General features: G+C 45.3%; 1 protein-coding gene across 1 annotated transcript; it reads left to right on the forward strand.

Annotated features, from left to right (window-relative positions):
• The first annotated feature begins 1,076 nt into the window (after positions 1-1,076).
• RHOA (ras homolog family member A) lies at positions 1,077-27,982 on the forward strand. Its single transcript, XM_054076637.1, has 5 exons — positions 1,077-1,241; positions 19,664-19,821; positions 22,315-22,435; positions 25,600-25,730; positions 26,718-27,982. Exons 2-5 carry the CDS (start codon positions 19,666-19,668, stop codon positions 26,889-26,891), a joined length of 582 nt encoding a protein of 193 aa, XP_053932612.1. The 5' UTR covers positions 1,077-1,241; positions 19,664-19,665; the 3' UTR covers positions 26,892-27,982.

The following is a 27,982-nucleotide window of genomic DNA, read 5'->3' on the forward strand; positions in this document are numbered from 1 at the left end:
GTTTCCAACTCACCACCCTTCCCGGCACCCACAGATCATACCCACCGCAGCTTCCATCACCAACATTCCCAACATCACAGCTCCCACCGCCAAGCTCCCAAACACCACAAACTTCCCCACCAAGCTTGCCAGCACCGTAACTTCCAGCACCGTGGTTCCCAGCGCCCACCACTCCCACAGCTTCCTGCACCCACATACCCAGCTCCTGTGCTCCCACCACCAACACTCCCAGTAAGAGAGCTCTCACCACCAAGCTTCCCAACACCACGGCTCCCACCCACCGAGCTCCCCAGCACCACCACTCCCACTATGAAGCTCCCATCCACCACAGCTTCCACCAACAACATTCCCAGCTCCTGAGCTCCCACCACCAACCCTCCCAACACCACAGCTTCCAGCACCATAGCTCCCACCCACCAGGAGTACCAGTGCCCACTGCTCCCACCACCAAGCTCCCCAACACCACAGCTTTCCACACCAAGCTTGCCAGAACCACAGCTTCCAGCACCCACCAAGATTCCCAGCTCCCACCACGATGGGTCCCAGCACCACAGCTCCCAAATACCATGGCTTTCCCACCCACCAAGAGCCCCAGCGCCCACCGCTCCCATTCCCAGCCCCTGAACTCCCATCACCACAGCTGCCCCCCCACCAGCACCGTGGATTCCCATCCCCATCCCCATCCCCATCCCCATCCCCATCCCCATCCCCATCCCCATCCCCATCCCCATCCCCATCCCCATCCCCATCCCCATCCCCATCCCCATCCCCATCCCCATCCCCATCCCCATCCCCATCCCCATCCCCATCCCCATCCCCATCCCGCGCATGCGCCGCCAACCCAACCCGGGCGGTGTAAATAGCACCGGGGCTTTTATACCGCGGCTTCCCGGCATGCCCCGCGCGCAGGGCGCGCTGATTGGCCGCTCTTCGGGCGGGGGCGCGCGCGGGGGGCGTGGCTGGGCGCGGCCGGGCTGTGCTGATTGGTCGCGCGGCGGGGCCGGCAGGCGCTGATTGGCCGCGGACCGGGCGGGGGCGCGCGCGGGGGGCGGGGCCGGGCGTGGCGGCGAGGGGTGTGGGGGGGGCGCAGAGCTGGGATCGCAGCGCCGCGGCCGCGTCGCGCCGGGCCGGTGAGCGCGCACGCCCGCCCGCCCCCGCCCCGCCCGTTTCCGTTCGCCGCTGCTCGAGCTCGGGCCTGTACAGCAGGAAGCGGCGGCAGCGAGACGCAGCGCAGGCCGCAGGTACTGAAGTGGGGAGGGGAATCGTGTTGTTCGGGGAGGGCGGTTTACCGGATTTACACCGCGTTTCGTACCGGGTGCGGCCCGGCCGCCCCCGCCTTCACCGGCACCCCGCGTTGCAGCTTCCGGGCGGGCCCGCCCGAGCGGCATCGGGCGCACAAAAGCAGGAGGGTGGCCCTACCGCGAGCCCACAAGTTTTGCGGACCGGTAATGGCGGCCTTGCCGGGGCGGGCGGGGCGCGGTCCCGGCGGTTCCCCCTTTCCCCTCTCCCCGTCCCCCCATCCCGGTGCCGGCCCCGCGGCGGGGCCCGTGGGCGGCTCCCCCCCCCCCCCCCCCCGCGTGGGTGCCCGGTGAGTGGCAGCTTGTTGTGGTGACGTCACCGGGGCGCGCGCGCGGGAGGCGCCGCCACGCGGGGCCGGGGCCGAGCAGGGACCGGGCCGCGCCCGCAACGAGACCGGCCGGCCCGGAGCCCGAGGAGACCCGGCCCCTTCTCCCGGCAGACCCTTCCTACCGAACCGCGCTTTGCCGGGCGGCCCGTTCCTACCGAAACTCTCCTTCCTGGGCAGCTTCTTCCTACCGAAACCTCCTTTACCAGGCGGCCCGTTCCTACCGAAACGCGCTTTTCTAGGCGGTTCCTTCCTACCGAAACGTTCCTTCCCGGGCAGCCCCTTCCTACCGAAAGTTCCTTTGCCAGGCGGCCCCTTCCTGGCAAAAGCTCCTTTCCCAGGCAGCCCGTTTCTACCAAAGCCCCTTTTCCCAGGCAGCCTGTTCCTACCGAAAGTTCCTTTGCCAGGCAGCCCGTTCCTACCGAATGCTCCTTTCACAGTCGGCCCATTTCTACCGAAAACTCCTTTCCCGGGCAGCCCCTTCCTACCAAAAGCTCCTTTCACAGTCAGCCTGTTTCTACCAAAATCCCCTTTCCCAGATAGCCCCTTTCCTGCTTGAAACGCCCTTTGCCAGGCAGCCCATTCCTTCCAAAATGCCCTTTGCCAGGCAGCCCATTCCTTCCAAATCGCCCTTTCCCAGGAGGCCCGTTCCTACCGAAACGCCCTTTCCCAGGAGGCCCATTTCTACCAAACGCTTCTTTGCTAGGCAGCCCGTTCCTCCAGGGCTGAGAAGAGACTTGGGCACCACTTCAGCTGTGTTTGGGCCTAAAAATAGAGGAGAAGGCTTAGAGGAGACCTTATTGCCATGTACCAGTACTTAAACGGTGTCTATCATGACGATGGAGAATCCCTTTTTACAAGGAGTCACATGGGAAAAACAAGGAGGAATGGGTATCAGTTGCTCCTGGGGAGATTCTCATTGGATTCCAGAAGAAAAATTTTAACCATGAGAACAGTTAAACGTTGGAATAATCTCCCCAGGGAAGTGGTGGCTTCCTCTACACTGGACACTTTTATGGCTCGGCTTGACAGGGGGCTGGGACATCTCATTTAAACTGCATATCACCTAAAAAGGTTGGACCAGATGATCCCCAAGGTCCTTTCCAACCTGACGTTCCATGATTCTGTCATAAAAAAAAGAAACAAAACTTCTTATAGAGGTTCACAAAGCTCAAGATATTACAGAGGCTCAGCATGAAGTATTGTCCCCAGTCAAACGATGCCTTTACTGCTCTGATATCCCTTTAAGTCTGTCTAAGAGGTGTCTGGAACAGTTTGTTTGTTTTTAGTTGCTGCCTCATATCCAGCTTTTGTTTCTCTCCCTGTACAGTTCACTTGTTTGTTGTAGGGAACCCATCATGAGCAGTAGTTCCCACCCGCTCTTTCCGTACATAATGCAGGATTTGGAGAAAACTGAATCCTAAGACCTACCTAGGGAATGTTAGGTTTGTTGTTGCTTCTCCCCCCACCCCAGAGCTGACACTGGGTAAAAACTGTGCTGACTGTGATTTTTAAAACTCTGCACCACTTCTAAAAGCAACTTTTACAACCATCTCTATATCTCAGAAATCTTAAAAATTAGGTTTTCTTGTCCTGAATATTGTTTGTGACTCGAAGTATTAGATTCTGCAATGGCTTTCTTTGGGGATTTCAGTAGGGAAATACGAAGTTTCTCCCTGTCTGAAAAAAAAGATTGTTTCTGAGAATATTTACTTTCAGTTGAAGGCTCTCCTGGTGCCCCGTGTGCCCTCCTTCTGGCCTGGCTGTACCCAGGGCTCCAGCCACACCACGCTAACATTTCAAGTAGGCAGACTAATTCTGGCTCTGATTTGGACTGAAGTTGCATGTTTAAAAAAAGAAAAATTGCCATTAGCCTTATTTCATTTTAATTAGTTCGCTGGAATGCCTGACAGCATATTCAGCATAAATGCTCGACATAAATTAATTTTAATGGGTGATTTGTATCATTTAACACTAGAATACCTGCTGTGGTGTTGGGTTTTTTTAAAAAATAAATAGTTTCTCAAGACATAAATGCCCCTTCACGCAAGGAGCAAAAGAAATTCAGTCACAGGGCTAAGCCAAGTGATTATGTTATCCCTCCTAGTTCACCAAACTCACGCTCTGGCTGAGTGCCACAGCAATTGAGCGCCAGAGGCGGGGAGTTCTCTGAGCCAGGAATTGACAGTAAAAACATCCTAAATGATCTTAACTGCCACCAGGATGTAGGGCTAGCGATGGCTCTTCAGATAAGCAAATTCCACATAAAAACAGTCTGATAGTTTGGGCAGCTTAGAAATATCATTATCTTTCCTTATTTTTTTTTAATGGTACCTCTTGTTTTTCCTACATTTTGCGCTTCATCATTTTCTCTCAACATATTTACATTGCCCAGAACCCTGTTGGCTCATCTTTACACGGTGGTCCATTCAGCCCTAGAGATTTCTGACCGAGACTACTACTTTCTCACTAGCCAGTTGGGTCTTCTCACTCAGTAACGTTTTATTCCCTGCTGTTACAATATCACTAGGTTCTTTCCAAGTTTCTGCTCAGACGCTTTTAGCTTTTATATTAAAATCTGATCTGGCTCCCGTGTAATTCCACATCCCTTTAAACTCTCCTGTTGTATTACAACCCATCTTCAAATGCAGTTTAGCTAAGGTGGAGGAAAAGTTTAATCAGTGAGTTTGAGGAAGTTAGCGTGTCGATAAGGGCTCGCCAGCATGCTCTTTAAATCTTAAACTCATCTGTGGTGAGTCTATCCTTGTAAACAAGTAATAAGGCTGAATAGTACGAACTGTGCTGTGCAAAATAAACTTACCAAATGACAGGTTACCGTCATTCCGAGGAATACAGCTGTGCAATAGCACACACCGGAATGCGTGGTGAAAATCCTCTGCTCCTTACCTGCTGGTGTGTTTGTTGTCCTGCAACACTGGACGCTGTGTAAATAGCTGGGTGGCTAAGTGGAAAGAGGTAGTTGCTTATCGCTTTCGGGGTCATCTCAGAAATAAGCACAAATATCCAAAAAACCTGTCTCTGGTACACTGGTGAAGTTATTCTTGCTTTAAGCCATTTTACAGCGCTGTTAGGTGTCTTGGGTGCCTTTTGGCCTTGATGTGATCTCATCGCCTCATTCAGAACTGTGAATAAAAGCTACCAAAACACGGTTGGAGTTTGTAGAACAACTCTGACTTGTCTATCCTCTCTTCTGTCCTTTTTCTATCGCCATGTTTTCTCTTGAGAAGGGTGTTTGAGCCAGTTAAAGAACTAAGATATCCATAGACTGCCTTTCAATTAAGATATTTGCCATCCACTGTTGCATACACACAACTAACAGCCAGTCCTTCCTAAATGAATCATCTAATTAAACTAATCAGAACGAGGTTCACTGTCTTTGTTTGACCAGCCTTCATGACCGAGGTCCCCAGCAGGAGGAACAGATGGAGAGTCACTAGGATACCAAGTAAAATTGGGCAGTACACCCACAACGGATATGAGGTCTTTCTTTCCTCAAGCTCTGACAGTTGTGGGCTTTTTGTTTGTGCTTTTTTAATTGTTGTTTCTAATTAGGAACAATGCAGAATTCAGTCTATTTGCTCATTTAATTAATGGTGCTTTGCAACGCTAAATACTGCTGTCTCACCTGGCCGTGTACTGGCTGATAGAAGTGTCACGTTTGGACCGGATCTCTACTGTGGATGTGGACAAAGTGATTCTCTCTCATCTTCACGGTTTTGAGGAAGGTTGTCTGCGTGTGTCAGTGGTTTGAAAGGTGTAGCAGCTCTCCCAGTACCAGCTATCTCTGTTTGCATTCTTTTCTAACATTTCATTTTTCTTACATTTTACACCTGGCGGCTCTTTGTTCTTCACCTTCTCTCTGCTCTGTTCAAATTGTGTGAGATGAGAAGGGTGTTTTGCTGTAGGATCTTGACTTGGTACTGACAAAATGAATTGATTCATTTTTTGAACTTGAGTCCAGAAGCTGTTTGGAAAGGCTGGGTTCCATGTAAACCACAGCAAAACTAGGCTCCTGCGCTCAAAATTGAAAGTCTTCTTGGGAAGATTTTAAATTATACTGTGGGATGTTGACAGATGAGAACGAGCGTGCAGTTTGGGATAGAGAAAGCATTAGAAATAAGAATACAGCCTTCAGAAAGTTCAAGTCGTGCAGTTGACCAGAGAATTCAGCAAGAAAAAGAACCCTGGCAAGTCAAATGAAAAATATAAGGGCCCACCAGATAGGCTGTGAGCAGCGTTGTACTAATAACTAAGAGAAAATTCTTTTCCAAGTACATCAGAAGCCAGAAAGGTGCTGGGGTCTGGAGGGCCATGATGATGAAGTGAAAGAAATATTTGATGATGAAGCCATCAGTACAAAGTTAAATGACTTATGTGCATTCCTGTTCACTGTGGAGGTCCTATGCCAGAAATTCTCTTTATGGGAAGCAGGACTCATTGGCAGATCTGTCTCTGTTCGAAGTGTTGGCGTATAAGTTTTTAGAGCAAAATGATAAATATAGTTACAAAATGCCAAGACCAGATGGTGCTTGCCCGAGGGTTCCAAAGGAAGCACAGGGATGAAATGACCGAATTATTAATTACACACTGTAATTTCTCACTTAAAACCTTGAAGCCAGAGAAGTAGAAGATGGCTTGCAAGGTAGCTGTTAAAGACAGTTCAGCCAGATATCAGAGTTCAGTGGGCTTTATTAAAAACAAATTCTATAAAAATAAGTAAGCAGATGGAATAACAACTTGTGTTGGGAGAAAGTCAGTGTGATTTCCACAAGGGAGACAGTGCTGCTTAAATCTATTGGAGTTTTTTAAGAACAAGGATCCGTGGTGCACCTGTCCTGCTCAGCGTACTCATATATGATCTGGTAGGAAAGGTGTTGAGTAGTAAGGGAAGAAAACACAAGAGCTGACTAGGATGAATTGCAGCTCGTCCTTCTGATACTGAAATACAGACGGTAAAATGTCAAATGAAGTTTGTTACGGGGGGACATTTTAGGTTGTTTATGCACCAATGGGGTTAAAGTTAATTATTGCCACTTTGGAGGAAAAGCTTGTCATAATTCTGTGAAAATGCAAGTTTAAAGTTCAACAGTGATGATATTAGTCTTCGTGAGGGGCTTTGGGGGAGGGAGTAAAGAAGAAAACAGATGGGTAGTGTCATGGCTTTCGTTTTTTAATATACCAATTACTGTGGCTTTGTGCAAAGGAAGATGGACTTCAAAATGGCTTTGTGCAGCGGGAAGAGGCCGAGAAGAATGATGATGAGGGAGGAGGTATGGATTTCGTACAAGGGATGGTTAGAAAGATTTGAACCCTTCAGCTTGGTACGCTGAGCACAGTCTTGCCTAGATCGAAACCGATGGTGCTTCTTCCGCCCGCAGTCTGTACTGAGACTGCAGAGTGCGGTGTCACAGAGTGCTTTGAATGACATCAATTTATGTGGCTTCAGGATCAAACAGATGAAATCACAGAAGAAGCTGGTATCAAATGAGCTCTTGAGCACAAAGATTAAATAAACAAAAAATACCCTCAAGCTGGGAACAGAAAATACACTTGCAGAGGTATCAATGTGTTTGCTCCTTCTTTTACTCTTAGTCACCTGAGATACCTGCGTCTGTCAGGCAGGGTGCTGGACTTGAGAAGTGTTTGGTCTGAACCAGTGCGGTCTCAACAGATGTCTTGTGGTGAGAGGAGGAACGCAGGTGAGGGCATCAGCTCTGGGTTGTCTGGAAGAATTGGTGTTAGGTTCTCTTGTCCGTGTGTGCTACTGCCCGTGACGTGGCAGCAGTGCGTGCTTAAAGACTGCGATCTTCCCCAAGCAGAACCTGCCTTGTTCAGTGTGTGAGTGCCCCCCATCCTCCTGAAAATGCTGGAGGTGTCTGGGCAGAGAGGATACCAACTAAAAAGGTATCTCATATGCAAAGCATTCTGCAGATCGCACACAAGTGGAGATCCACAGATCTACTATAGTTACCTCAATATTAAGCCCTAATCTCATTTTGTTTAAAGTAATCTTGGGAGTCAGTATTGCATAAGAGAAGTGCTCTCGTAAGTCATCGTACCTACAGATAACAAAGACCTAGTCAGTAGGGGCAAAGTAACAGGAATGTTAAGTGAGGGTGGAAGGACAGCTATGGCAGCCACAGGTCCTGAGAACAAAACACTGCTTTCTCCTCTCGTAGTCCTAGCTTTGCGTTCAGCCTTGGAGCAGGACCTGTCCTGGTGGAGTAAGGCAGGGGAGAAATGTTCAAATTAGTCTTCTTCCCTGAGTTCTGAAATGGTGTTAATTTACTAATTATATAGAAACAGGGAGGTGAAGAGCATAGGAGGACCTTGCTAATTTTGGTGTTTGCAAAATAGGATGCATGGTGACAATGTTAAGACAGAGTTTTGCTGGCACAAGTTGCTGTTTGAGTTTCTAAAAGTTTTGGCTTAAACAGGCTTAAAAAAGATGTTTCAGGAACCTCCTTTTGTGATATTTTTCCCCAACCAAGTGTTGAAAGCAAATTAAATAACCCAACTTGGAAAGGAAATGAAGGCATCTGTTTTGTTTGCACTTAAAAAACAATGCAAGAAAGCCTGATGGATTAAATAGGAGAAAAGTAGAAACTGAAAGTTGAAAATACAAAACAGAAGCTCAGCAGCATGAAAATAACTGTGAGAAGAGGGGGATTCAAAGAGGAACCTATGAATAAGAAATTATGGATCTAGAAAGTTGAAATGTGTTAGAAACAAGGCAGCCTTGCCGTGTGCCCTGCCGGCCGGCCTGCCTTTCCTCTGAACCTGGCTCACCCCGTGTGCCCTTGGCCTTTTTAAAGTCTCAGTGCTCAAGCCCCAGCTTTTCTTGCTGCTGCGTAGGATCTCAGAGAAGTGTCTGCAGTCGTTTTCTTCCTCGCTTGCATCTCTTGCAGATTGCCCTTTCTCCAGTCCTGCCATGATTGTTCTTCATGTGGAAGCTGTTCTGTAGTTTAATCATCCTTGTTGCCCTGCTCTGAGTCATTTCCAGTTCCTTTATAGCCTTTTGACACAGGGAGGATCACAACTGTGCACAAAAGATGCAGGCGTGCTTGTGAATTCCTACACCAGCTTAATGATTTCTGGTTTCTTCTTTTTTTTTCCTAGATCTTAATACTGGAGTTTTAATTTTTTTAGCTCATCACAGTGTTGAACTTGTTATTTTACAGGACAATATAACCTAAAATACTGCCCGGGAGTAGCAGCAATCTGCTCCCAGTCCATGATTCCACGTATGAAGTTGAATCTGGTTTATACCCTGTGCATCACTTCACATTTATCCGTTTAGAATGTTCTTGCTTAGGCACAAAGTCTGTTAAGTTTCCGAAATTCATCACACTAAGCCCTTGCCTTTATGACCTCAGCATCTTGTCATCATCAGTGAATTGTGTTGTATTGTTATTTTTTCTTGCTTTTTCAGGTCACTTAGGGATGTTGAGCTGTGTAGATTCTGCTGGTGGTTTTCTGTGAGACCTGAGCATTTCTTTCTCTCTAGTTTCCTATCTCTCACCAGTTATTTATCCGTACACAGGGAACTTCCCTTAAATCAGGTATTTTGATTATCTCCTTAAATAAATATAAAATAAAGTTGAATGGTGGTGCACGCCTGATCTGACCAGACTTGGCCGTTGACACCCCTGTTGGGATGGATATCTTGGCTCTGAGGATCTCTGGTTTGAGCATGGAGGGGGTTTATGTAATATTTTCTTCCCAGAAAGCTCTTTACATACTGCAGCAGTTTAAGCTAATATGCAGTAATAATAAAGAGAAGTAGGACAACCTTAATGATTATAATCCCATCAGTCTAAGACATCAATCCCAGGTACAATAATGGAATAAGTAACAAAGCGTCAGGAAAGAATTAAGGCAATGCCACTCAGCCTGGAGTGGGGGAAATAGAAACAATTAGTGTTAATTGTTTCAGTTTGGATCTTAAGTACAGGTGTTCATCTTAGCCTTCTCAGTAATTGCATGTCATTTTCAGTGAGAAACTAAGCTGGTACAAAATCAATACGGTTTGTATTAAATTTAGTAGGAAGAGAAAAGCTTTGAAAGACAAGGGGCAACTCAAGTGCGTCTGTCTAGTGAGATCATGAGGAGTTAACTCTTGGGCTGTTTTTCTTACCAACCACCTGGAAGAAACAAAATACCAGTATGAAGTAACTCGCAGAGGCCAAATAAGTGAGGAAGTGACAGATAACACCTCATCGCTAGGGCAGAAATTGTAGCTAACTGCTGGAAGGAGAAGCAGGGTAGGGGATTCTCTATTACCGCCTGTTTTAAAGTCAGGATAATGTGCGCTGGAGTTAATGCGAGGAGTGAAACGTGTACGGGGGAATGACCAAGCTGTAGCTTGTTTGCACTTGAAATGCAGCTCAGGGTGTGGTTCTCTGATAGGGCACGGTGGATGTACAGCACGCCCTGCTCAAAACCAGGGCGTCCCTCTGGGCTGCAGCTCCCGGGGCCAGCGTTGCAGCAGCCTTGGTGCCTGTGCGGCTGGGACAGATGATGTGGGATGGGAAGGGACACGGTGTTGGGCTGCCAAGGGCCTTCCCGGCTGAAGCGCTTCACCATGATGCCTCCTCCACTTTGTCCTTCCACATGCAAGCAGCGGCTGATGGATCAACCAGTCAGTCACTGCTGTCAAAGCTGTAAAGATATAGGAAAACCTTAAACAAAACAAACAAAAAATCCCTCTATGCTAGGATGCTTCCGTTTAGAGGGTCTGTTCTGTGGGCAGCAGCGAGGGAGTGAGCGTGGTAAACTGTTCGCTCTCCGTTTTGGATTTAGGAGGCAGAAAAAGAAACTAATAGGGACAATTTTGAATTTGAAGGAAGTGGCTTTACACACAATGTGTAATTAAGCTGTGGGAACTCCCTCCAACAGGATATCAGAAGCACTGGAAGTTTACATGGGTTCAAAGGGAGCCTGGACAAGCTCATGGAAGAGATATCTGTGTGAGGTTACCAAATTCACAAGAACCACATATGACCCCAGAAGCTCCTGAGCTGAAAATGATTGGAGACTGGAGAATACAGAGAAAGAAGTTTCTTGCTCATTTTTCCACTTCTGCTTTGCTGCAAGAATCCACTCCTAAACTGATCCTGAATGCCAGGTGCTGAGGTGCATAGACCTAGGTCCCAGGCTAACACACCCATTTTTATGGGTGCAGACCTGTAGTAAAGGACGGTCAGTGAGTCGCCGGGGGTAGGAAATGTAAACTTTGCTGCAGCACGAGTTAGTCCCTTGGTCAGTGTCCGCGCTGGTGCTGCTTGAGGGACACAGTCATGGCCTGGGCGTTTCAACAAAAGATAGTTTGTGTGTTCCTGGGGGTGTTTGATCATGCTGAGGCATCGTTCCTGTAAAGCGTAGGGCAGGTGGCCTGTACAGGGGAGGAGAGCAAAGCAAAATGTTATACTCTTTCCTCTGGTGGTTAGAAAGTGAGAAAATATATCAGAATCCAAAGCAATTTTCTTCTTTGCGAGTCAGAAGAATTGCGGGTTGTCATACAGGATTTATCCTGAAGAGGAAAGCAAGGGCAAGGGCTGTAATTCGATAGGATGAATCCAGCTTTGAGACTTCACGTGATATCTCAGATTAGATGTACTATGTCCGCATGACACACAACACGGATCTAGGACTGACTGCCGATTCAGGTTTCCTCAAAACCTTTGCGCTGGCAGGCTTTGTGCTGGCTGAGGTACCTCCTGCCCTATCGCAGCTGTTGTAAAAGCAGCATAAACAGCATGCTGTGTGCTTAACTGAAACACATTGTATGCCCATGTGTATTAAACACCAGTTTGGTGCTTTTGGATAACTCTTAAGGACTGTGTAAAATTCATCAGTCATTAAGGGTTCACCAGGGCTGGCACTGAACCAACGTTGTTAAGACCTAATGCAGTTAAGCTGACGCTGCTCCCGGTCCTGGTGATGTGGTACAAAGAGGCTTGAGCTGGTTATTTGCGGAGTTAGCTGAGACCCAGTGGGGTTATTAGCCAGGGCTGTAACACAGCTGTGCTGCTCCTGATTTAAAGCTGCCTCTGGAAAGGCACAGCTATGCTCGCAAAGCCCTTTCCCCAAAGTATTAACTAGCGTGGTTAACACACAGTCTGAATAAACTGCCTGCCCTGTCCGAGGACCTTCCTGAAGGACCTCTCTCCAGTATTTTAATCCCTTTGGTCCTACGTTGACCTGTGTCATTTTTTTTTTTTTTCAATTATACTTCAATCCAATAATAGAAAACTTCTGTTTCAGCATGGCTAACATTTAATGTGCAGTGTCAGTAGCCTGCCCTGTGCTTTGCCAGCTTTAGGACTTCTCTCAAGTGTTGCATTTCATATGTAACCCTCCAAAAATACACGTTTTTCTTACCAGCTGCTCCCACGTAGCTGTAGTTAGAAATAGGTCTATTTTGCAGTACTGTCAAACTGCGTTGTGCTGGATGCTGTAAGGAATGTGCATGTAGTTGTTTCCCAAAGGCCTTGTTGGCAACGCTTTAAATACCGTAGTTTATCAGTTATGAATGCAAGTTTCCACAGGCAAATTTGCACAGAATTAAGTAAATTTCAATTATTGAAATAAGCCCTGTTGACTGTCTCCTTTATAGTGGTGACTGCATTCATCTTTGAGGTGTTTGTGTTGCAGTGGCTTGTAATTGAACTATTTCTACCCCAGTAAATTTGATTTCAAACTGTACATGGTACCAAACAATCAGCCTGAGCATGGAGTTTGTCTGTCTTTACTTTCAGAGCAGCTGTACAGACGAGTTCTATTCTGGATGTCTTCAGAAGTAAAGGTAATAAACAAGCGGTCGCTTGCAGCATGGTTTCATGTATGTAGTTCTTCCAGGATCTTTTAGGAACCCTGTAGCAGGAGCATGAGTTGTATCTAACTCCTTTACAGCATTGAATCGCTGTTTTTCTTTGTTTTATTTTTCTCTTGCTGTTATTGCTGTCCCATGGCTGTTTGCTACCCATTTTGCGACTTTGGTAAGAGGTGAGTTTGGGTTGTCATTTCCTTTACTTACAACCATTGCTCTTTAAGAACGTAGCCCATCCTGTATGAGCTGTGTGGAGAAAATAGCAAGATAGCACACGCAGGCTTCTGTATGCTCAAAGACCTGATTTGAGGAATAGAGTTTCAGCAGCCAACTGCAATGTTTCTGGCGTTTCTTTATACTCACTGTCACCAATGAAAAGTGTAGTGGAGGAAAAAAATACAAAATATATGGTTGCTGACATTTTCCTTTAGGACTTAAGTGGAGAAGGTTGAGAACCTTGCCTCCTGTTGGCAATTAAACAGCTGGGAGATGTGGGAATCCTGGATCCTGCTGTAGGGGAGGGTGGATTTGAGTGGTTAAATCCTTCTGCTATCCTCCTCCTCGTCTGTTTGCCTGGCCTCTCCGCATTCTCTGCTCGTGGTCTTTGGACCGTTTCCCTTACCCAGATGCTCCATATTCAGTCTTGGTTTCTCCACTGTGTGTGTACAGCTGCCCTGAAAACAGACCTTTTTGTTTTAGGGCTGATCTGCACTCTGCTCGAAACTGTTTTGGTAGTTTGAGGTGCTGAGGGGTATGGTTTAGGGAGTGTTAGGAATGGTTGGACTCAATGACCCAGTGAGTCCCTTCCAACCTAGTCATTCTATGATTCTGTGATTCTCGGGTTTGATGCCAGACCATTCTAAATAGCCAGAAGAAAACTGTGGGAAAAGCCTGCACATCCACATCCTCTTCATCACTGGAGTCTTGTGGGAAATTCGCTTATCCTTCCCATCAAACTTGAACAAAAGCAGGTGTATTTTAAGAGTAAATTCAGGTCCTGGTGCAGAGGCAGTTCTCGCCTGTGGTAGGTAGAGGGCAGGGCTTGACTGGTCGGGATGGGGGACACTTGAGCACGGTTTCATCTTCTGGTCCCTCAGCCTTGCTCCTGTTCCTCCTGCTGGCACAGGGCAGGGCTGCCTGAAGGGGAAATGAAGCAAGTGAGAAGAGTGCCAGGCTGTAATTTGCTCAATAACAAGCTGTTTAAGTGCTGAGTGTGGTGAAGTCAGCAGCAAAGCGGTCTTTATAAGATTTCAAACCCCTTGATTTCCAACATTTTAGTTTTAAGGACTTCAGCAAGACTTGGTGGTAAAGAATTTAAAGGATGTTTTCCCTGTCAGCATCAGAAACATCAATAATGGTCCTGCTGAACTGCTTCTGCCAAGTTCTTGCTAACATATGTAGTAATCCAGACCTCTTTGAACAAAACTGTGCATTACACAGGGGATCTGAGCAGGCAACATAAAGTTGGTTGTAGCTGATTGGTAATAGAAATTAAATCTGGTTGGGATACCTATGTGATGGTAAAGGGCTGTTTCTTTTGCTTTATTACTTTCTCCAGGATGAGATTCAGAGCAAGACAGGCAAACCTGGCATGTTTGTTACCAGCTTCTCCATCTTCACAATGTCAACAGCAAGTCTACAGTTCTCTCATGCTGTGTGGCCTTGAGACTTGCAGGAGAGGAGGCACTGGACATGTTCCTTGGAAAAATAAATAGCACGCTGAGGAGAAGAGGCAAATTCCGTTGCAGTAAACAACAAGACTTAGAAGGGAGTACATTTACAGCATGGGGAAAAAAAATTTTCCCCATTTCTCATTCTTGTAGAGCATTTGCTAAGTTCTCTTAACAAGCAGGGCTTTATGCTGCGTGAGTCGCAGAGCCTTGCTGCCCTTAGAAATAGCAGCCTCATGTAACAAGGATATTAGTGTGGCAACTCAGCAAACAGGAGCTCCTTGTGTTGTAACCTCCTGTGATGTTAGTGGGGTTGAGTAAACCGTGTCTACAGCTCTTGTAATACCTGGGAAAGGCACTGGCCTAGGTTGGGGAAACGTCATAATTGAATCTCTTCCATTCAGATGAATCATGTTGTGAGAGTTCCCACTTCAAATCCAGCAGAGTAGCTGGTTTACGTATCCTATAAATACAAGGGTGGGAGGAGTGCTTCATTTAAGAGTAGGACAAAACTGCAGGTCTGTTGTCTCGCTGCAGAAGACAGGACACGTTCCCCTAGAAGATCACTGTGGTCATTTTGTTACACTGATTGGGATAGAATATTTCGTCTGTTATCTCCTTGTTGGGTGTGTGTAGTCAGTGGTGTTGTTAAAGCAGTTTTCTGGATTTAGTGGTCTCACCCCGCTCTATACATTGCATAAAATGATGAATGTGTAGTGCTTGTGTTCATTTACAGTCGTGGTCGCTTGGATTGGGTCCATTTGTAAGAGCCTCTTAGGTAGTTCATATAGGTTTTTACCTCTAAATGTAAACGTATACTCGCAGGTGACAGGCTGCTGCAGCAGATGCTAACTTGCATGTAAGGTTTCATCTTCAATGAAACGTTTTAGGCTGGCAAAGTGCTTTTTGATCCCTGGTTGAAATTTGATATATTTTCAGGATTCAGAACACCTGATTAGGAAAACCAGAGCATGTCAGAATGCATCAGAAAGACCCAACTGCTATGAATCTGTTGATGGGGTCCTTGTTGTGTACGTCTCTAAGATACAGCTTCATTCTAAGCAATCAGTTTTTTTCTCTGTTGTACAACGGTGATGTTGCTTTTCTGTGTATTTGCCAGACCTGAAAATCCCTTATAGCCACCCACTGGGTAGGAATGTATTTATTTTGGCTAAAAATAGCTAGCTAAAAGATGCTGATCTGTACGCTGAATCCTCTCACTTAGGAAATCATTGTAAATATACTTAATCATGGATTATGGGATGCTGTTGCCTTGGCCAGATACCTGCTAAAATGTGAAGAATAAATATGGGCAGTTTGGACATGTAGCACTGTTAGAACAATTGCCATCTGCATGGAGACCTTCAGGGATACAGATAAGATGACTTTGTCATGAGAAGAAGGCTGGGTGCAGGCTCAACGGGAGCGTTCCATCCTTGAACATCTACATGTTGAATAGAGGTGGGGTGTATTGTTCTGGCAGCACGTAAGAGTTCAGCCTTGCCAGTAGAGAAGGAACTTCAAGCACCATAGAGCTGTGATGTTCATAACTGCTGATGTCAGGAAGAAATAAGTGGTTGTGATGTTTGGTCACTTCCTTCCGAGACTGATGGAGGGGTCTATCCACTGATCAGATGTGACATCCTGAGGCATGAGTGTCTACCTAGCATTTTTAATCTGAGCTGTTTCTGAAGATTTGTTGGGGTCTATACACAGGATCGCGTGCCATGTCTCCGTGCCCAGGGGAACGCTTGAGGTAAACAAATCAGAAGCAACTCCTAGGGCTCTGGAGGCAACTGAGAGCTTCAAGGATATAAATGCGTCTTTGCATCTTGAATTTTGTACAACGCATTCATTCCAAGGACACTATGCAGCAGGACTTCTTCTGTGCTAGTGCTCTGGGAGTAACTAGAACTAGAAGTAAAAAAGATGAAACTAGAGTAAAAAAGATGAGGGTGCTGTATGTCACCAAGAAAAGAGACGGTGGTTGAGGCTTTTTGTGAGCATCCAGCAGGATCCTTTAGAAGTTGATGATAAGAGATTTGGAATTATGCAGGTATTTGTTCTATGAGATGGAAAGGACTGTTCAGCAGTTTTGAGATGTCCTCATGACCATCTTGCGCATCAAAGACTGAGCAGGGGCAAGTCTCCTGGGGTGGATCCTGAGTAGTGGGAAGAGGTGGTTGAGCGCACACTGCTGGAGGGCACCGTGATTGATAGGATGGTCTTCCGCGTGGGATCCAAATAATGCCAGCAGATCTCAGGAAAGATTCAGGCAGGGAGAGCTGTGTGATAGGCTTTTCTCTGGAAGAAAGTATTGAGGAGATAAAATAAACCTCCAGAAATAAGTTTTTATATATATGCTTAAGTGTATATATACAAAACTAAAATTTTCAAGCAGTTTTTTAGGGAAGAGCTTATAACTGCATTAAATGATGAGTCTTCTACAGAACTGCATTTTTCTTATAGACCCTTAGGCATAGTCATATAGAAAGCCAAAGCGCAAAATGAGCTTCAGTTGGCAAAGAACACTTAAAATCTAGAGTGACAGAAGTATTTAAAGGAAGATAAAGAAGAAGTTGATCTGCTAATCCACAGAAAAGGACATTTATCCATAGGTGACGCCAAAAAGGTCACCTACAGCAGGTGCTGTTGCAGGTAAAAGAAGTGATCAGGGGCCAGGGCCACAGCCACTAGCACAGGAGGGAGAGGGAGGGAGGAAACTGAGGAGGAAGGACAGGTTATCCCATTCCGTCATCCACCTGCTTTTGTCTCCAGGGTGGTTTCATCAGTGACCTAGATAATTATCTGGGAATCATGACTATTAAACTTGCATCTGAGTAAGGCTGTGATTAAGCTGGAGGACAGTGCTAGAACTTAGAGGGAGAGTGAAACATCAGTTGGGGGAGGATAAATAGAAGCGTGACGGTACAATGTGAATAGAGAGCAGTTTACTGTGCGGCAGTCCTAAGAGCCGGGACTTACCATGAATTAAAAGCTGAATGTATCAACAGTGTTGTTTTCTGGGGAGGAAAAAAACCAGACATACACTTGCAGTGTGGTGTTTAAGCAGCGGTAGATCCCAGAAGATCAATAAAATAAGCCTGCAGCTCTCGTTAATGTCAGTAAAGCCCTGGGTGAAATACTGGATTCAGCTCTTGGGCTCCGTGCTTCGGTGAATTTGTGCCAGTTGGACTGTGCCCAGAAGGGAGCAACAGGAAAGTCAGGGAAATATGATTTACAGAGAAGGCTCCAATAAACTGCAATTGTTTTGCCTGAAGAGAAGCTGAAATGAAGGCGTGTATTCTCAGCTGCGCTAGGGAAAGGGAATAGTCTGCTATGCCTGTGACAAACAGGATAAACAGTCGTGTGCTTGCATTGCATCAAAGAAGGCTGAGAGTACGCATTGGGGGAAATTGTCTCAGAGTGAATATTGCGGAACAGAGGGGTAGGCGGCTGCAGAGCATGTATAGGACCCAGCATTAGAGTTTTTAGGGGCAGATTAGACAAAGCTGACAGTAAGTAGAACTTGTAAGTAGTTGATACTGACTTGATGCAGAGGGCAGATGATTTCCAGTTCTGTAAAAATCAATTACCATTGCTAGAAAATATTCAAAACCACCCAAAATCACTGAAAGAAAACCTTCAAAGCTTGAATCATTTTAAACCCTCCACAAATGTAAAATAACCCAAATTCCCTAAGATAAATAACTTATTAATACATATATACAGATATTCAAGGTGAAAGAAGATCATTTTAGTGACAGATTTGGATTACTTGAGCAGCTGTCTTGCAAAGCAGTGTGCTACAAGTCCTTGAGTCCTTGCTGCTTGATGGGCTGAAATGGTCTTTCTCTGCAGCTGGAGCAGAAGTACAGAATCTCCATCATATCCACTGTTTCTTCACCACCCAACAGTGCTAAAGATTGCTGTTATAGAGTTAGCTTTACCTTTCTATTTAATTTCTTAAGGCAAGAGGAGAGGCAGGAAAGGGTAAAGCAACTTTGCTGTGTCTTAATTATCTTCTTGGAGCCCTTCTCTCCTCGCCAGCTGCCAGTCATCCTTCCAGAGCTTTGTGCTGGGGTTGTCATGGCACAAGTTAACTCACAGGGGTGCTGCCTGTGTGGTATTTTGGTCATGCAATGGTAGGGATTATGGTGGTGTTGCCGTTTGCTCCATTTCCAGGATGTTCATGGGATGACTAAGCAGCTTCCCCTGCAACGCCTTCGTGGTACGAAGAAGAAAGTAGTTATGGTTCTGCCCTCATACCAGTCCCTTGTAACCAAGTCCCTCCCTAAATCTCTGGCTTATTCCTGCAGTGCTCACAAATAAATGCCTATGGAAGTGTAAGAAGAGAGCAGGCCCATAAATAGTGCTTCCCGAAGTACTTGCTCAGCTTCCGAGTACTTTGCCTATGGGGATTTCATAAGGCAGATGTGGTTTCTGCATTCTTTAACTCATGTAGGAGGCTTCTCCCATGTACTTTCCCGATTTCCTTTATGCCTTTCTACATTTCTTGTGTCCGCAACATCCTCTTGTTAGGGTTCCCAAGGCCCATTGCCATCTAGGAGGCTTGAACTCTTTTCTATCTTTGTATCATCCCCCTCGCGTTTGTTTGTGGGAGTTGATGACGAACAATCAATCCCTATCCATGCAGTTTGGGCCACTCGTGGCTTCACAGGTGTTGCCAAATCCAACACCTCATGCAGTCCCACCCTGACTCTAGACTTTCATTAAACCTTTTCAAGCTTTCATAATGTGTTTTTGAGGCCAAAACTGCATGTGAACAGGCTGTGGATGTGCGTGGTCCTGGTACAAATCCATATGTTGAACAGCAGAGACCTGTGTGGGGCACCATGGTGGTATCTCCCTCTGCGTCCCCCTTTTACTTAATATAAGCTGAGAGCAGGCTGTTAACCTGGTAACAGCACCAGGAGAGCAGATTGGGGAGTGGGATGTGTACTTCCAAAATCCTTTGTCGTGTGGTGGTTGTAATTGGAGGGACGGGCTGGTTACCTTGAGATGCTTCTGCTCGTGCTTTGATGGGGCAGCAGAGCGCTCTTGAGGCCTACTGACTTGCACAAAGCTTCTGACACTTTGTAGTAAAGACAATTCAGTGTGACAAGAAAACATTACTGCATTTGATTGGAAGCATCTGTCATTCAATTACGTAGAAGACACTTTTCAGAAGGTGCTCTTGGACAGTGCTGCTCGCTCGCTTGCTGTCTCTGAACACTCCTATCTAACCTTTAGGACAGGTAAAGAGCTGCTGAGCCAGACCAACCTCCTCTTCTTTCTGCTATTTTTGCACTTTGGAGCATTGATAAATCCTGGGGGATGTTTTTCTCAAAAGGATGGGAATTCAAACTCGCGTGCTTCCAAATATCTGTGTTCCTAATGGATGTGTACTCCCAATTTAAAAGTTCTTATTCATTGGAAACAGTGCTTGTTAATTAATAGTATTTCTATTAAAAGCTGCAACAGAAGAAGTAATAATGTGTTCTTTTTCTTTTTCAGCTATGGCAGCCATTCGAAAAAAGCTGGTTATAGTGGGTGATGGTGCCTGTGGAAAGACCTGTCTGTTGATTGTATTTAGCAAAGACCAGTTCCCTGAAGTGTATGTTCCCACTGTCTTTGAAAATTACGTAGCAGATATCGAAGTGGATGGAAAGCAGGTACGTCTGCACTTCTGTAACAGTCAGCAGGGACTTGCGTTCATTTGCGATAGCATGAATGTGTCTGCACTTCTTTAATAAGCGGTTAGTGCACTTGCTTAGTACTGATGTTATAAATGTATTTTAAAATATTGATCCTGTACCTGTGGAAAAAAAAATGCCTTGCTAGAACCTGTTCATCTCCATTGATGTTCATCAACCTGTTTCTAACTTCTCACAAGTTAACATTCCACAAAACATACAGTTACTCCAAAATGTTGCGACAGGTGGGAGTGGATGGAGCAATTCAAAATGTGCCTACGTGATGAGAACACTGAGCTGTTAGCCCTTGGAATTGCGTTGTAAGGTCCCTGTTCTGGCAGGGACCTGGTGATGTCATTAACAAAGACTTGTTCTGGAGTGTTTTTTTCATACCTACTTCTGGCAAAGTGCAGAATCCTCTTCAGAACAGATGACCAGCAGGCTTCAAAGGGATCATCTGTCCTATTCATTTGAAGGAACACATCTCTTAGCAGCCAATCTTAGAGCCGCAGCTCACTGAGCTTCATTTTAGTGTGTGCTTCAGTAAATTAATCATTAAAATGTTTAACTTTAAAGATTTTGAGAATTAGTTTTCACCTGTGAGACCTCCTGTTTGGCAAACAAGCCAAGCCCCAGCTCCAGGGGGCAGCTTTCAGAAAACTGTTCTCTGAACACCAGATAGATTATCTTCTGATTTTTGTCCCACAGGATAGTGTGTTGTGTGTAAAATTGTCACTTCCCAGGATATTCCAGAAGCACCAAAGCAGAAACTTTGCACCTTGGAAGCCCAGCTATCTTTGAACCCTTGTAGGCAGCTGTGGCCTATGTCTGTTTTATGGTAACCACACAGGCCTGACCTCAGTGCCGTGGGTCCTCCTCGGGAGCATGTGGCAGGTTTTGATGCTGATAGTGCTGAGCTTCCCTGTTTTGTCCCTTGCTGCAACATGTGCCTTTCTCTGGGTTCAGCTGCAGCCAGAACATCTTCCAGCCAGTCCTAGTTAGGATGCAGCGATAGATTGGTTGAAACTGCTCAGTTTCAATCCTCTTTTCAGCAAAAAACTTGCGAGTCAGTTTTGGGCTTTGTGTTAAATTTGATTTCCTGTTACAGGTGTGGATTATTTGTTTTATTCATGATAATTCGTGCTATTTGAGTCTAAAATGAGCTTTTCTCTCTGTAATACAAATAGGTTTAAAAAAAAAATGTACTTTTAGAGTATTAGAGCACGTTTTACCCCCAAGTGAGAGTTTCTGCAGTTTCTATATTGTTTCTTGGACTCTTAGGACTATTGTTCAAAATATGTGTGGTATCCATTTCTCTTATCACCTCGTGAAACTTCCTCATTCCCTTCTGCCTGAATCTGCGTCTCTAAATGGGTGAGCAGAGTTGTGCCTTCTCAATTATATCCAGCTGGTATCTAAATGAAAATTGAATGAGCAGCTCAAGCCGTGCATTTTCTGTTGTGGAAATGTCAGCCGGTGGTTTTGTAACTGGGTGACATCTTTTATCCAAGCACTTGTCTTCAGAAAACTTGATTGCAAAGTTTTGTAGGTGAGAAGTGCTTAAGAGCGTTGTTTGACAGCCGCTCAACCCTACGGTGAGCACCTAAGGCTTTGTACCTTCACAGCTAAACCAAGCACCCGCATTGCGCGCTCAAGGTCACATCTGAGTTCCAGTTGTGCCAGTCTGTCTTCATCTGAGCTGCTGTAGACTTTTTTTCCTGGAGTTTTTTTGAACATAGGAGTTGAAACAAGAAGGAACCCACTCCATCGCAAGAGCAGAGACATCAGAGAATCTCGAGCAAGAGTGTACCTTAAGAGCTTGGTTATAGTTTATAAATCACCTGGTTTAAACGTTGGTTATTCCTTCTACAGTTTTAAACAATCCTAGAGGGTGTTCATCCCTACCTCCACCATAATTAGAAATATTGAGAACATTAACTACTTTATTCAGTCCTCAGTAACAAGAAGCTTTACACACAAATCAGCTTAATTTGAAAGCAAATTGCAAGTGTAAATTTCTGCTAATGAATTTGTGCTTAAGGAAGTACAATCTTGACATTTCTTAGTCACTGCAGGTTCCAGCTGTAAACCAATTGAAAATGTGCATAATCCTAAGAAGCACTTACTTAGAGAGTCCCCTTTCTCTGAAAATTGGTATTTCTGGAATGCTTATCAGAGAGATTCCCAGCCCTTTGATTCCTCCGTCTGGCTTTTCTGCTGGTAGCTTTTTTGTCCTTTCAGAGAATTGTTACTGGTCATGGATATAAACAACAGTCTCATAAGATGCAATAAATTGATTTTTAGAGTTATGGAATGTAAACGTTCTAATAGTTCTGCTGTAAAAAATGTTTGTCTTGTAGTCTTCTCTTACGTGGTGTTGGCTGAAAAATTTATCTGCTTCTCCTAGATTATAGCTTCTGAATCAAAACTTCCCTGGCGATCTGGCTAACTGGTTTGAACTTTCTGCTGCAGGTTGAGTTGGCTTTGTGGGATACAGCAGGACAAGAAGACTATGATCGACTTAGACCGCTTTCTTATCCAGATACTGATGTTATACTTATGTGTTTTTCAATTGATAGTCCTGATAGTTTAGGTAAGTAGATCGCTAATTGAATCAGAACTACATCTGTGTCACTGTGTTCCCCTTGGAAATCATGCTCTGAAATATATTTTCATGTGCTGCAATGATTGAGAGCATTTGTAGTTCCAAAGATCATACTGGTTTTGGAGGTACATGAGCACCTTAAAGGAACCTGCATTCTTCAGCAATGCTAAGTGGCATTTTGTAAGGCTGAGTCGCACGCTGCGCTTGCCCAGGGCTCTGCTGTGGAATTTGAGCAGCACTTAGCAGGGAGGCAGCTCCTTGGCCCCCATCAGCACCCGCAGCACTGCCTGGTGGGTCCCGGCAGCGTGCTGGTGCGCTCGTCCCTTGCAAGGCGCTGCCTTGGTTAGCTCAAGCAAGTGGGGAAGGTTCTGCTGTGTCCAGGAACCCTGTGGGTCTGGAAGGCGTCTGCTGAGTGTCAGGGCCCACCCGAGGTTTGATTTTACATTTTTGTTTCCTCTTGTAAATTGTAGACTCTTACACACTCGAGACCACACTATATCCAGGAAAATGGAGTAACTTCCTTTCTCTGTAAATGGGAACACTAGCTTTCACTGGCTTTTTCATCCCTTCCACCACCCTCACCCCCTCCATTTATTCAAGAGAGATCAGCTTGAAACACTCTGAGTTATTAATCCCGAATAGCCTGGGGTTGTTTGCTCTCTGCATGGTGAGGGAAAAACATGAGCCTGAACCTCAGGGGAGGAGGGCTTTCTCTGACAGGGCGGTGGCTCTTTTGCTGGTGGAAATGATCAGAGGCTGGAGATTTATACCCTCCTAGTCTGCTTTTCAGCGACTGACATCTGCTTGTGATGGAAAAAAGAGAAGAGTTACCTGATTTATGATTTCTGAGCTCCAAAAACATGTGTTTTAAAAACCTGTGTATGAGATAGGCACCTCTTTGCTGTGGAGTCCAAGGCCAAAATCTTCACCGATTGATTTATAAACCTGATACCAATGTCTTTGTTCTTAGAAAGATGTTGTTGAAGAGGGTAAGGAATGGGAGGTAGAGATACTCTTATTTATAAGACTCAACATCTCTGGAACTTTGATTGCTGTCCCTTTAAAATGGTAATTACTCCATCCATCCAGTGGAGTCTCCTAAACAAATACATCACGGTAGCACTCTCTTAAACAAATGAATTTCTGTATGAAGCGAGTTCCCTTATCTGCTTCTCACCAGTGGGATTTGTTTGCTTAGTGGCTATTTGTGAGATTTCTTACTAGAATGTGGATAATGTTAAGGTAGATCGTTAGCGCATGGATTGTGTGTGTACCTGTGTGGGTGTGACCAGCTGCACTCTGACAAGAACCTTCTGTACTGTGACCAACTGGTGCTTGTTTGTAACAAGTGAAGATTAAGTCTGTGCTCTGGGCAGCTCCTAGCCAGAAGAAGTGAGAGACCTTTCTGTTTTGTCTGTTGATGGCAGGTGTCAAATTATTTTAACTGGTGCTCATAAATGAGGTACCAGTTCTCTCTTACATCAATTAAACCACTGAATCCTTTGGAGTTTCCTGCTGCCAGGGTGATCACAATCACTGCAGGCTGTCTTTAGAGAGGCTTTTTTCCTACACCTCTGGTTTATCTTACGGAAGAACCCTGCCTCCCAGAGTTGTGTGTTAGGAAGAAATAAAAATGAGTCAAAAAGGACACAGAAGTGCAGTTAATGGAAGGATTAATCCTGAATGCAACTACCATGATGATTAAAAAATACCACTCCTGCCACAACTCACAGAAGGATTGAGTAAAGGAGCAAACAAAATATTCCTTAAAATGTTGCAGTGACGTTACAGTCTGATCGGGACAATATCCGAGAGCGGCTCGGTCTCACGTCTTGCCTTGCCCCTGAAAGGCAGCAGCTGCTGAACGGGCAGTCAGGTGTGAAAGGCTCTGTCTAGAAAAATCAATGCCTGGTTGATAGCTGGGAAATCCTGTTCTCTCTCTTCATCACCTTCACCTGATCCTGTGCTTAGATACATCATCCATTGTCTTTGTCTCTCCAAGACACTTTGAGGCTTTGTTGGCAGCGGTGCTGCGGTCGTGCCTGGCGTGGCTGCTCACAGGTTTGAGCTGAGGGCGCTTACGCTGCGTGTGCTGCTCCCTGGCAGCTGGAGGCTGACTGACACCCCAGATCGGTTACTGAACCTGGGGGGCAGGCACGGAGGGATCTAATCAGTGCTGATCTTGGCTGCTTTTTCCTTCCCTTCCTTCCAGTGTGCTGCCAGATGGCTCTTCAGGTGTGCAGCGTCTAGAGGCCGGCACCCTCTGAGCAGTCCAGGTGCAGCTGCAGAGTTGCTGTTTTGGCTGTAGTGCAAAAACTGGCTTCACAATGCTTGTCTAAGTTGTTCTTTCAAGAAAGAAAACAATGCCATAATGATTAATACCTCTTCAAAAGCTGAATGGAATTTTGGGAAGATAAAAAGGGGTTCTGTAGCCTGCAGGTACATCCACTGGTGAATCTCAGATGTCTGAGAGCTTCTGAAAGCAAAGCCAAATGTTTTGGGCTTTTCAACACTTCCTGCTGCATGAAATTTATCAAGGTTTTCCTTTTAGAATCCCTCAAGTCTTCCAAGTGCAGCTTCATTTAAAATTGTCATGCAGGGAAGATAAATTAAGAGGAAAAATTTTCTTGTAGCAGTGCAAATTCATTTGCTGCAGAGAGGGAGAAACGGCAAATCTGCCAATGACTTACACAAAGTCTTTCTTTCTGTACATCTGTAATTAGTGTACGGAGCAACATTTCTGCTACAGCTAATGGGAGAGTTTGCAGTGGTCGTTTGATGTTGCTTTATAAAAGAAGTGATGAAAAAAACTTTTCTCTTGAAGGAAAATGTTCTGTAACTTTCCGCTTGGGAATTCTGCGTGCTATTCTTTGGAGGGCCTTGTGCTAACCCTTGTCAAGTAGCTTCTGAGAGATGTGGAGAAGCCGAGAGGGTAGATGTCCTTCAGGCTTAAAATTACCATGGGCAAGTTTCTCTTTTTTTGGTAATACCAGAACAGGTCCATTTACTTCCCAAATTAAGAGTAGGAAAAGGGGTATCAGTGAGTGAATTAGCAAGCTAAAACCATCCAGGCAGCAGGTAAAAGCTTCAAAACAAATTTCTCCCCAGGGGCGGGGTTAGTGCGGTCATGCTTGTGTGTTTATCTTTTTCAGAAAACATCCCAGAAAAATGGACCCCGGAAGTGAAGCATTTCTGCCCCAACGTGCCTATCATCTTGGTAGGAAACAAGAAGGACCTGAGGAATGATGAGCACACAAGACGAGAGCTGGCCAAAATGAAGCAGGCAGGTTCCTTTCTGATCGTCTTATGATAGAGGAAGAAAGGGTGTAGTGGTTGTAGCAAGGCATGAAACGGGCATCTGCAGCTTGCTGCCAGCTTCCTGTGGGCTGCGTAATGAACCCTTGCCTCAGCAGAAACCAGAAAGTATCTATTGCCTTTAATTGAGTGTTTCTTTTTTCATATTTGGAGATTGGGTTTTTAGAAAAAGGCATTCTCAGCAATGAAAATGCTCCGTTGGGTTGCTGTGACAGTCAGCTGCTCCCCATGCTGGAGAGCTCGATGCCTGAGCTAGAGGGGATTAATCAGGAGCAGCTCATCGAATGCATGCCACTCAAGTTGTGATTGGTTTTGTGTGTTCGGGATGTGAAAGGAAACAGTATTATTTGTTGGTGGTTTGAGTTGGTAACCACGGGGACTGTAGCTCATTCCTAGCCTCTTGCTAGGTTTCATTTTCAAACCAAGTCTGAAACCCCCAGCTCCGGTGTAGGACTGCAGATGCTCTGCTGTCTTCTGGAGTTTTTGCTCTGATAGCATAGCATTTGTCTTTATATAAAGACTGAGGCATTAATTTGGGGATTTGTTCATAGGCTTTTGTTACAGTTGTGGGACGGGGTTGCATAAGTTTTTCCTTAGAAATAAGCAATCGTTTGCTCAAGCATCAACAGGTCTTGCAGCCTTCAAGCTCAGAGGTGTTAGAAAACCCATCATGTCCTCAAGCAGTGGCACAGGGTGCAAATGCACGCCCATCTGTATGATCCAAGCTGAGGCGCGTGCTGCATCTGTAGAAAATAAGCAAATTGTATTCTAAATCTGCCTTTATTATTTAAAGGATCGCTCTCAGGGGATCAATAAATTATAAATCAACCAATTATGTGCATTTAATCCAGAAAATCCTTTGCAGTTGTTGGGGAGCTGGGGGTGGGGGAGGCGTGGAGAAGATGAGTGTGCAGCAATTGGGTTGTTCTCACCGGTGGCCTTTGTGCTGTTGCAGGAGCCTGTCAAACCCGAAGAAGGAAGAGATATGGCAAACCGCATTGGTGCATTTGGGTATATGGAGTGTTCGGCAAAGACCAAAGACGGTGTGAGGGAGGTTTTTGAAATGGCCACTAGAGCTGCTTTGCAAGCCCGGCGTGGCAAGAAAAAGTCCGGGTGCCTTCTCTTATAAAGCGTGGCCAGAGGAAGATGGCCAAAGCAGCACCCTGCACTTGAGTAATTTTGAAGTGCTGTTTATTAATCTTAGTGTATGATTACTGGCCTTTTTCATTATCTATAATTTACTTAAGAGATTTAAAAATTGAGTCATCTTGCTACCAGTATTTAGAAGCCAATCATGATTTTTATAACAATCTGCATCAAATTCATCTGTGCACCCAAGGTTAACCTCAACATTCCTCTAACAAACCTTTTCTGCACTCACAGGATATGCCAGGCGCTAATTGAAGACAATTCTCTTCTTTCTTCTCTCTAGAAAGAGAAAAAGCTGTCAGCACAGAGGATTGGTCTGTAACTACTTTATAACTAACGTCCTATTCTAATTGAGTACAACAGTTACATGGCTGTATGTGGAATCGAGCGTAGCTTCAGTGCTATCACATTTAGGAAGATCTGGTTTTCATGGCTCAGTGGTGTAAAAACATTAGTTTGAAAATGTGATCACTCTGAAATGACCAAGTCCCATTCAGCTAAGGAAAAGTGAGGGTTCTGTGGTTTCATGTTAGTTACCTTTTAGTTACTGTGTAATTAGTGCCAGTTTAAATGTATGTTACCAAAAATAAATCTATTTACCCCAGCTTAGATGTAGTATTTTTTGTATAATTGGATTTCCTAATACTGTTACTTGTAACCTCTGCGTTAAGGTGTTCTGGGTTTTTTAAGAAACTGTATTTGAAAATAAAGTCCGATGGAAAGCAGCTGATCCTCTTCCCCTCTTCATTTGTAAGAGTCCGACCCATTTGAATGATTTGAGTGGGCTGCACACCCAGGAGGAGTTTTTTTTTCCATGACGTGCCGTAGGGATGAGAACAGACAGCCTGCTCACACTCAAAGCTTCTGAACTGTTCAGTTGCCTTAAGTTCATTGCTGGACCCAGTTTCAAAACTAAAAGAAAAGAAACTTTTTGTGTAAGTTTGGTTACCATGTAGTGATCAGACTCCTAACCTGTGAACTTCTTGCTGTTCTGCAGCCAACTAAACTCTTTCTGTATTTTCATTTTTCCAACAACTAATAGAATAAAGGCAGTTTTCTAAGCTCCCTGTA

Source organism: Cuculus canorus, chromosome 11, assembly GCF_017976375.1.
Source record: "Cuculus canorus isolate bCucCan1 chromosome 11, bCucCan1.pri, whole genome shotgun sequence".
Classification (NCBI taxonomy): domain Eukaryota; kingdom Metazoa; phylum Chordata; class Aves; order Cuculiformes; family Cuculidae; genus Cuculus; species Cuculus canorus.